This window comes from Orbicella franksi, chromosome 6 (genome assembly GCF_964199315.1).
Source record: "Orbicella franksi chromosome 6, jaOrbFran1.1, whole genome shotgun sequence".
NCBI lineage: Eukaryota > Metazoa > Cnidaria > Anthozoa > Scleractinia > Merulinidae > Orbicella > Orbicella franksi.
The window spans coordinates 31,904,083-31,914,768 of NC_138150.1; the positions used below are offsets into that span (position 1 = coordinate 31,904,083).

General features: G+C 40.2%; 1 protein-coding gene across 4 annotated transcripts; it reads right to left on the reverse strand.

The window, feature by feature from the left end:
* Position 1: 1 nt before the first annotated feature.
* LOC145490394 (uncharacterized) lies at positions 2–8,890 on the reverse strand. 4 transcript variants are annotated; one of them, XM_081469525.1, is made up of 5 exons: positions 8,252–8,890; positions 3,135–3,934; positions 2,072–2,269; positions 1,302–1,359; positions 2–947 (listed from the first exon to the last, which is right to left on the reverse strand). In XM_081469525.1, exons 2-5 carry the CDS (start codon positions 3,913–3,915, stop codon positions 914–916), a joined length of 1,071 nt encoding a protein of 356 aa, XP_081325651.1. In that variant the 5' UTR covers positions 3,916–3,934; positions 8,252–8,890; the 3' UTR covers positions 2–913. The 4 variants fall into 4 exon arrangements, with proteins under 4 accessions (XP_081325651.1, XP_081325649.1, XP_081325650.1 ...); XM_081469523.1 differs by having other exon boundaries at positions 3,135–6,964; positions 6,996–8,890; XM_081469524.1 differs by having other exon boundaries at positions 5,587–8,890.
* Positions 8,891–10,686: the final 1,796 nt, after the last annotated feature.

The following is a 10,686-nucleotide window of genomic DNA, read 5'->3' on the forward strand; positions in this document are numbered from 1 at the left end:
ATTATTATTATTATTGTATTCACATACAGTACCGCGCTCTAAATATTTATGAGAAACGTTATATAACAAATTTGAACTGTTACTTGGCTAACACACTGTTTCAACATTTTTCACTGGGGACCGACATGTCAGGTGACGCGTTTACCACCAAAACCTTTTATCGCCTTACGACGTTTTTCTAGGCTACGAGTAGTCAATCTTTCACTTAGTCCGTCGTGCGTGACGCGAAAGAAAACCGCGAGAAAAAAATGGCCGCGCGAAATCCTGGAGGAGAGCTCCTCGCCTCGCTCCTGGCCTCCAGGATTTCGCGCGGCCATTTTTTTCTCGCGGTTTTCTTTCGCGTCACGCACGACGGACTAAGAGAAAGAGGGACTACTCGTAGTCTAACGTTTTTCCCCCCTCTGTGATAACTTAAGATTCAAGTCATTCATTTAAGCCTACTCGTACAGTGCGACCACTTGAAGTGGGGCATTTGAAAGCACATAAAAGTACGGAGATCTACCAAAAGTTTATCATTTTCGGATTGGCTAGCATCGATCGCAAATTTTGAGCGGTTTCTTACATTTTCGGTGTGGTGACTCCTGTGAGTTTTCAAGCTGAATGTTTTATTTGTTAATTATTATAAATTGACACTAAGGACAGGATACGTGGCGTATACAATGCGGAGAAATCGTTAGTTTACAAATTCAAGCTAGAAATACTTTTACTTGCCTAGAGTAGATTTTTAAGTGGTCGGGTTCGAGAAGTGTGTACTTTAACGCTCTTTATCCTATCCTAAGTAATTACCTTTTAAAAAAAGGGTTTTGACACTACAAAACATGAAATCTATATTACACTAATTCAGGCTCCGTAATTAACTTCATCCTCTGTCCACATCCTTCCTTCCTACGAAATCAGACCCTGGTGAATTCCATTAAGCTTTCAACCCCGAACATGTTGATGACAACCTGCAAATAGAAAACATAATGAGGGCTCGGCCTTGATCATAAATTTATGAGTGACGGCGTTGTAAGCTGCTTTAGTTAATCTTATTGTTGACGCCCTACTCGCGGCAAAGTGTCCTTTGCTTCTGAACTTGGTTTCGATTCTGTAGCTTACAGGTGCTCGGCCAATTTTCGTTGTGGCGTTCAAGGAATATGCCATTCTTATTGTACAGTCAAGCTAAAGCAGGCATTACATCATGTTACCCTAGAAACCATGGAGTGTCGGTCTGTGTTCCTCTTCTTGCATTAGATTGACGTTTCTATATCGTTACGTAAAGAATTCGCGAGCCTCGCCAAAGTTGTGCAGAATAAACTTACATGACGAGCAAGATGCTGACGGCTAATGTGGGGATGGAACTTCTGAAAGCTTCTTTCCCTGAAGAAATACAGAAGAGAAGTCTTATTAAACTAAGCTTCAAGTGTGTGCTAATCGAGGATATGCTTTTATGTTTTTTCAAGCAAGTGGGTTCAGATTTGTAGCTGACCCCAACAATCTGGGCAAATTAGTTCAGTAAGAAAGGAACCTGGGGCCCGTTTCTCGAAAGCCCCGGAACCTTTTCGGGCCCGTAAAGCCATTTTTAGTTCATCTGTATCTAAAAACGGAGAAGTGTATACGCCTGAAACTTCTTGTATAAAGGGAACCTCTCTTCTTATCAAGAATATGTGAATAAAACAGCTCTGTAATAGTAAGGTTCGAGATTTTGCTATGGCTTTACGGGCCCAAAAAGTTTCCGGGGCTTTCAAGAAGCGAGCTCCAGGCTCTGAGACAGGCGCTTCTGATAGTTCATTGACGTAATTACCGACTCTCAGAGGATAAAGTTGAGAGAGTTAATCCCTCATGTAGGCCTTATTCACAAGGTAATTCCATTGGGAGCTCCAGGGGGTCTGGAGATAGTCAATTGTGTGAAGCAGTTCTCGGCCACGTGGACAGTCCAAGCGAACACATCCACGCAACGCGCGTGGCAACATTGTCGCGGAAGACCTGGGTACCATTATTTGAATAGAAGTTGAGAGGAATTTTCTTTGGAATATGGCCTATAGGGGGGTATTAACTATCTTACTCTAATGAAAGAGATCCGGGAACAAACCTGAGATTGGACAATGTTCCTTGCATTTAACCACCTTTATTATTGAAATGTTGTGTTTGGAACAAACGTTGCTTTCCAGCGTTTTTGAGTGCGAGTAACATTGGCGGCTCGCTGTCACGGTCCCGCCCTTCTCTGAACAATACTCCTGACAATCACTTGAGTCGACAGACCAGTCTGTCCAGTTTACGGACATTGAAACTGTAAAAACCAAAAACAAGTTTAACCAGTCATTCCCGACCTAGCGGTGATCAACTTCACCATTAAAATAAGGGCAAGAGCAAAAGCGAGAGCCAGATTGAGAGCACTGGGAAGTAGAGCATGCAAGAGCAATAGCAAGGCCAGTTTAGCGCCAACTGTCTTTTCGCGCTTCACCCTCCAGGGCCCAGGTCGCGAGGGCTCAGCCCGAGAAGACCGCTGGCACTTCAGACTAATAAATCTTTTGCTTCCAATCGTTTATCTCTCCCTCATCGCAACATCACCAAATTACCATTTGCGCTCTGTTGTGTAGTAAAAAATTTAAGTCTGTGGTCAGAATAAACGAAATCGTTCTTTACAGTGTATTTTTCACGGCTTTCGACAAAAATTACAGAATTTACCGCGACACTGTTTTCACCATGCACTGCCATTTGTTATCCATAGCGACTGGAAGCGTCAAAAGGCGTATGTATTGAGAACCCATTACAGGGGCGGATCTAGGTGCAGGGTGCAGGGGGTGCGCACCCCTACCTCTGAGATGAAGTCTTCTTCTTCGCATTCGCTTTTAAAATTTGTTTACCTCATCAGGCAGTTACGCCATTCCTCAGCGGTGGACTCCCTCCTAAGAAAAATCCTGGATCCGCCCTTGTATTGAAAGTTTTCGGGGTAGGGGATATTAGGGTAAAAATTAACGGGATATTAAGATCACATAAAACGGGATATCGAGTAGGAAAATCATTAACTTAACCTTTGCAACCGGTCAGGAATTAACGGGATAAGGGATATGTAGGCCAAAAATTAACGGGATGTGGGATACTCAGTGCCCCCCAATGGGGCCTCAGTCTTTGTTCGAGTTATCGAGCGATACCTGAAGGTGAAGTTGTCAGCATCTGTATGATGGAGGATGATCTCGTCGCTGTGGGTTCAGCAGCTGTTGGAGCGCTGCTGTTTTGACGAGAAGCCGAGCTTAACGAATAGCTGGCGGTCATTGACTGTGTCTGACGTGTCAAAAACCCAGAGGGACTCGAGTTTGTTGCTAGCTCCTTTGAGGAAGTGACATGAACACTGCTTATCTGCGACCCTGTCTGCGTTGCCTTTCCAGAAACATGAACACTGCTCGTCTGCGACCCTGTCTGCGTTGCCTTTCCAGAAACACTGCTCGCCATCAGCGGTTCCGATGACTTGGCGGTAACGCTGACCTCCTGTGACGTTGATGGCGACAACTTTACAGAATTAGAAGGGCCGCTTGTCTGGGCCGCTGACCTCGATGATGTAGCAGCTGAAACACCAATCGTTACAGCAGACGAATAAGAGACTTCGTTTGTTTCTGTTGATTGCTCCGTTGAGGAACTGACAAGAACGCTGGTCATCGGCGACTTTGTTTGCATTGAATTGCTAGAAACGATGTTCGTTTCCGGCGTTTCTGATGACCAGGGGGTAACGCTGCTGCTGTACGGCGGCACTGATGAAGATAACACGACAGGCGTGCTGTTTGTCTCCGCTGGTGTTACCGATGATGAGGCTGAAACATTTGTCGCATTCGCAGAGCTGACAGAAATGTTGAGAGCAGTTGTACTTGAAGATCCTTTCACTGTTGTGATTTGAGTTATTACAAGAGTAATCTGGAGAATCCGCAGTGATGAGTGCATTTTGATTCTTAGGTAGGGCCTGTGGGAAAAGAAATAAAAAAGAATCTGTTCAGTTGGCGACCGAGCAAATTGAACTAATCGCTATGATGGAAAGTACCGTTGTCGCGCCTAGCACTATTTTTATTGATCTACGGTAGCTCTTAATTGGAGACGGAGTGGTGATTTCTTTTAATTTTCCGGTATAAAGATAGGAATGCGATATAACACTTTACAACTGAAAAGTCCTGTAAAGGGAGCTTCAATGAAATGCATGTATGTAACTAACGATACTGTAATTCATGAACTGCAACAGGGGAGGTTCTCGTTGTCGTCGGCTCTTGTTAATTCCAAGATAAGAGAACAGACCACATAATTTACTCTTCTTATCTGTATTTTCTCAATGTCTTAAAAGTCTCACTCACTTGTAGGGGGGATGGGGCGAAGGGGGTTAATTGGAATAGGGGTGTGGTCATGACAACGCCTCAGCTGTCCCGTTTCGTTATATCGCAGTTGAATGCCTTATTTCGAGCCCGTTTTTGTCGATGTGCGATGTGCTGCAACCACTGCGTACTTTAGACTACGTGACTCGAATGGATCGAAACTAAACACATTTCTTTTTTTGGTCGCATGCAAAGTTCACCGACACATACTTTTCAAGTACTCTCGGAGTTAACAAGCTGCTTTTAATCACTATTTTATTGACAACCTTTTACTCGAATATAAATGAGTCATGTTTTTGCATTATTTTTCTCAGAACTGAATTCCTGTATGAAATTCTGGGAAAACTTTCCAAATTAAGGCATATAATGACCGGCAGACAAATAGTTCCTTTTTCTTTACAACTAAAGGTACTGTAACCCAAGAACCTGGAACAGAAGAGGATCTCAGCCATTGTCGTAAGCTCTTGCTCATTCCAAGACAAGAGAGCAGACTACATAATTCACTCGCCTAATCTACTTTTTCTCAGTACCTTTTAAAAATTTCACTCACTGGAGGGGGGAGTCTATTGGAATAGGGGTACGTAATACAGGAAAACATTCAGTGTTAAGGAAAGTGCTTAATAGAAATGGGGCCTTACTAGAGGGAAGGCACTTGATTTCTGCCGTCTTTTCTGGTTGCTTCGTCCCGAGAAAAACCAGAAGGTGAACATGCCTGCCTCCCGCCAAGGCTTAGCGCGGTCATAACAAAGTGAGAAAACGTCAGGGGACTGGGTTGAATGCGCAGCTCATTCCGCCAAGTTTTTCTTCATATCGTAAAATAGGTGAGAAACGCATCAAAGGACCCAAGAACTCCAAGCTTGTTGTTTATGAACATAGCGCATGGTGGTAATTAACAGAGCACAAAAACGGAGTTTATGTCTAGTTTGGCCGCTGCCAGTTTCCGGTTCGGTTTGTACCAGGAGCTTAAAGGACGCAAATGCATTTACACCGCAATTCAGAGCAACTACTCCATGAAGACGTCTAAATACAAATATTTCTTGAATGCTCACACTACCATCATTTGCGTGTTCCTACAACCACTTCATTTTATGACGAAATAGAACACTTTCTCTTCCATCTGACAGAAAGCTGGACAGTTTCTAAATTAAATAGAATCGGTTTAGGGTAATGATCAATACGACTGGAGTGAAAGATTTGGTTCTTTCGACAACTGAAGCCCTATATGCGTGCTATAAGAACTTGTTCACTATACCTTGAAAAAGTCCCTTGCACGGCCCCAGTTGTCCCGTTTCGTTATATCGCAGTTGAATGCCTTTTTTCCAGCCAGTTTTTGTCGATGTGCGATGTGCTGCAACCACTGCATGTGTACTTTGGACTACGTGACTCGAATCAGGAACGAAACTTAACGCATTTTTTTTTAGCTCGCGTCCAAAGTTCATCTATATTCAGTTTTTCAAGTACTCTAACCGACAAACTGCCTCATCTGTTAATCACTCTTTTATTGACAACCTTTACCGGAATATAAACGAGTGATGTTTTTGCATTAATATTCCGAGAAGTTCCTGTATGAAATTGTGGGAAAACACACTCCAAATTAAGACATAATGACTGGCTGACAGATAGTTTGTTATCGTCTGTAAAACCGACAATTGTGGTGTTTTTTCGTTACTATAGTGACTCTTCCCAAACATTCGGTCATAGTTTGAACAGGTGGGCTTTCTGGTTTAATAAAACTTTCTGGTTAAAATTACCGTCGATTACAGTATTTTCACAATATTCAAGAACTTAAGCTTTGTACGTTATGGATCGAGCTTTTAAGCTGCTTTTTTCTTTTGACCAACTGAAAAAGTGAGGTTTTGCACCGCCTTAGTTGCAAAAACAGTTGAAAAGGAGAATGACGTATCTGTTTACTAAATATGACTCCGAGAGGTTCGTACTAAAAAAGTAAAACTTTCTCTCAAATTGACGAATTCCGTACCAATAACGAATGCATGCATGGAATATTTAAATTGAAGTCAACTACCATCTAAAAATTCTGTAAAGTTTAAAACTAGCTAGCGCGCTAAGCCCCGGTCAAAAAGCTTAATTCTACTTGAAAATCTCGTCGGATTATGCTAAACATTTATTCCGCGCCTATACTTATTGACGTGGTCTTAAACTTTTTCTAGAACGTTAATACCTACGAGGGTAAAGGACTCCTTAAGTTAGTTTTCATAATGCTTTAGAACCCGCTTCACGGATCGAACTCCATTCAGTCTTAAAAAATATAAACACGTACAGTGGTAAACTCAAGTGATAAATACATTTAGAGCAAAGTGCAATAAATAACCATTTTCACGTTTATTCCGGCGTCTCCCGAGCTCTAAAGTAAAGGGTAGTTCAGCAGAGCCCTTTGTATTGCGTCCAATTCGCTTTTAATTTGAAACATTGAAGCACTGGAATAAAAGCGCTTTGATAGTTTGTGCAAAACTTGAGAGATTTTTAAGCGTTAATGCCATGGCTAAAAAGTGATTATTTTTACATCTGTTTGTTCGTTATTCGTAAAGACGCTATTAAACATGATTAAAATCTTAAAGTTTCAAAGTTGCCTCAAATTGTAACGACATAACTCCGACAGATTCCTCGGTCTCCTTCTCACAGTATCTATCTGTAGTCGGTTACAACTGCCGTCTCCGTCGGTGAAATTCTTAATCTTACATTTAGATTTTCCCTGATATTGAAATTCAGGATGGCTTCCTCGAGTTCAGACAGCATTATCTTTCTTGGATCTTCTGTTATCGGAAGCCGGAATTACACTACTTTCAGCTTTGAAATCTTCATCCAGTCTTCGTCATGATTTGAACCCTTTCAGTTATTTTACCAGCGCAAGCAACTGGTCGCTTTAAAGCGCAATTTGTTATTTCTGTACTGCGCAAAATGACCTCAAAATTTGGTGACCATTTTCTTCAAAACAATGACAAAAATTAATTACTTGTGTGAAAACGATTCTAAGACGTTTTTATTGAAATTTTGGTTTTATTGAAATCTCAGTTACCTCAGGTGGTTTAATACAACTATAAGATGTACTGCCACGAAGATGCCGCGTACAAGTTGAATTAACTTTTCATCTGACATATCGACGGTTAAATTGCAATATCTCTCAGTTCAGCTGCGGCCATATCGTTTTGAATTAGCGCAGGCTTTCGTTTCGTTGCACTCGGCTAATCAAATCTTGTACGACTGAAGCCTAGCTGAAAACCTTACAGTGAAATTCTACGACGACTACAAATTTGTCAAGCCCTTTGCACAGACGAAATATGCAACTTGGCTATGTTTTTGCACCCATCTGTCAAGCTAAATGACTGGGTGAGAAAAATTGAAACACATAAGAAATTTGCATGTTTTTTTCCAAACCGAAATGTTCCATCTTTTTATCCTTATTGATTCCAACTGGTCCTTTAACTAAGTAAAACGGTACGTACACAAGAAAACAAACACAGGATAGTACCTCTTTGAACATGCAGATTTTATACCACCACTTTTCCAAGCGCTTTCGCTGTCTTCTAATACAATGCCCGTTTTATTTCCCGTGCCGCGACTAAAAATATTGTTGCAGCTAATTTCAGCTTATATTTGCTCCTTATCTAAGCCTGTCGAAGACGCTTTTTAAACGCTTGAGGTGTGAAGAACTGCACCTTTTCGGTCGGGTACAAAAACCATCGAAAACTTGAACTCGCTGGTCCGTACGAATGAAGAAACTTTTTCGCCACAAAAAAAGTTGTTTCCTCGATTTAAGAGCATTAATAAAATAGTTGATTACGGCGAAATCAATATACTATGACATTGTAATATCATACTGAACTTTCAGTATTATGCACATATTCATGTCTTCTTCATTTTACAGAACCATATACAAATCGTGCTCACTACGATCTTACCTCTCAAAGAAGCAAAGTCGTTCTTCAGTAAGAACTGAGATAGAAAATCCTCTCCTTTTTTAACCGTTTGGTCCGCTCGTGATCTGATCGTACAAATTGGTTATTTCTTTGGCTTTTTTAGAGCATAAACTTACGAAAAGGACTCCGGTTTAAGTCGCAAAATTAACTTCCTTGGACTCCCTTCTGACCATCTGCTTGATCCGGCAGCCGGCCCTGAATGCTAAGCAGCAAGTGGAAATTTATTTCACGTTTACAAACGGGAGGCTCGGCTGTATATTGTGACAAGTTATTCTTGCACGGCTACTTACATATTGCCATGAGAAACTGTCACTACATACCGCATTTGATTGGCTTCAGCTGTCTCTTACAAATGGGTTTGACAACTTGCTTAGACGTTGTCAATTCTGATGTATAAGTAGTCTGTGTCTTGTTCTTTTGTTCCGGCGTAGTCTGTTTGAACTGGATTATGTTTTTATCTTGTGGCCAGCTTCGTCTATATGAAAGAATGGCTGGAAAGACTTCCTTTGATACAAGCGATAAAGAACAAATATTACCACATGAATAGAATTTCGTATCAAGGTATAAACTCAACCCTAAGGTTAACGAACATTTGTTACTAAACTTCGTTTTTTGCCGACAATAACACCATTTTACCATAAATCATTATGCATAGTCTTATTAAATTATGAATTCTGCTATTAATTCCCTCTCCTTTATAACTACGGATCTGCATCTTTTGAAGTTAAAACAACTATAATTCTTTTCAAATCGTTGTTTAGTATGCGTGAAAACATGAATGTTTACATAGGAAAGTGTATTACAATGGTCGTTAACAAAGTGACGAACAGAGCTGCAAAGTGAAGAATAGATTTTTTAAAATTACACTACGTAGCACATAGCTCGCTTATTAGTTCACTTTTCACTCTCCGTTTTTTTCTTTTTTCGAGAATTGATATTTTAAAAAATCGCAGCATTAAGCTCCGATATTAATTTAAAATAGTTTATTTTTGCAAACAAATAAAGGTGGGTTTACGCCATTCAAGTATCAATAGGACAAATTAAAATAATCTGTGGGATGTCCCGGTTAACCTCCTTCGCCATTGTCAAACAATAAATGTTGTTAGCAACAGGTATATCAATCAAGAAGCTGTAGCGAAGCAACATTGCATAGAGATTATGAAAATGTCGGAACAATAATAATAAAAAAAAGTTTGTTTGAGTTCTATTTCATTCATTTCCTTTATGTATTTTACTAGATACATTTATGCCCTTTACCGGATGCCAAAGTCCAAAATCAACGAACCATGTCGTTCATTCTAAAGTGACTGAAGAGGAATGAGTTCAGCCAGATTAAAAATAATGAATTGTTCGATTAAGTCTACTCTTGAGAAAAGAATCTCTTTTGAACACCCCAAAGAGGACAGTGAGTGATTACGAAGTGGAAAAGGCTCTAAATGAACACTTTACCTTTTGTTAAATTAATTGTTACATTTATCCTCTTAGCAAAGCGTCTCATTATAACTTATTCTTTTTAATTTCATTTCGCAACAGTCCTAATTAAATATCTCACTCCGTTTGAGTTACTAAAACCAACAGCGAGGACAAGAATGAAATTATCAGTTTGGCAAATTTCCACAGCCCCGACAAGGAGTTCTGACATTTAAGACCGAACAGAAAACTTATTTTTGACAGTGTTTAAGGGGGTATGGTTCCCTAAAATATGGCGATGTTCATGAAAAATTCAATTTCTTGGAAATACAAGACTTAAGACCCTTGAGGACTTGTCAAAAACATTTTGAAACGATCTTGCCGAATTTCCTTCCAGATGAGTGTGAAATTTAAGGAAAGTACACAGTGGTATAAGTTTTTTCACGTGGCAACGGCCATAGCAACCACTGTTTACTATAAGAACGTGACCAAAAATATAGATTATTTTTAACTTATATGAACGAAACTATTTAGAAAAAACTTTTAAGACATGCACAACTCGATTGGTATAATTATTTGTGAAAAGCTTTGCCTCGAATTGCCATCACAGGCTCATTCATTTCCCTTATGACAAGAAATATTTCCCACAACTGCGGTAACTTTTTACAAAATAGAACAACCATTGCACCGCCTCCCCCGAGATCCAATCTGCACCCCCCCCACTATTTGTGGCTCGTTAAATGCTTAATACTTCGTGTAAGAAACTTAAAGTGCATTTTTCTCAAAAGTTTACTTTTGTACCGACTGACTTCGCGCCAACATTTCTACTTTGCAAGGTTTTTAAGTAGAATTTCTGAAACTTGGGGTCATCAAAGACCAATATAATAGTGTCGTGATGATATAAACCAAAAAAGTCGTAACATTTTAAGGTCTGTCACGTGACATGAGATGATTTGTCCACTGGGTGTGGTAAAAAATAAGGTTATTTCCAAATAAAGCTGTAAAAA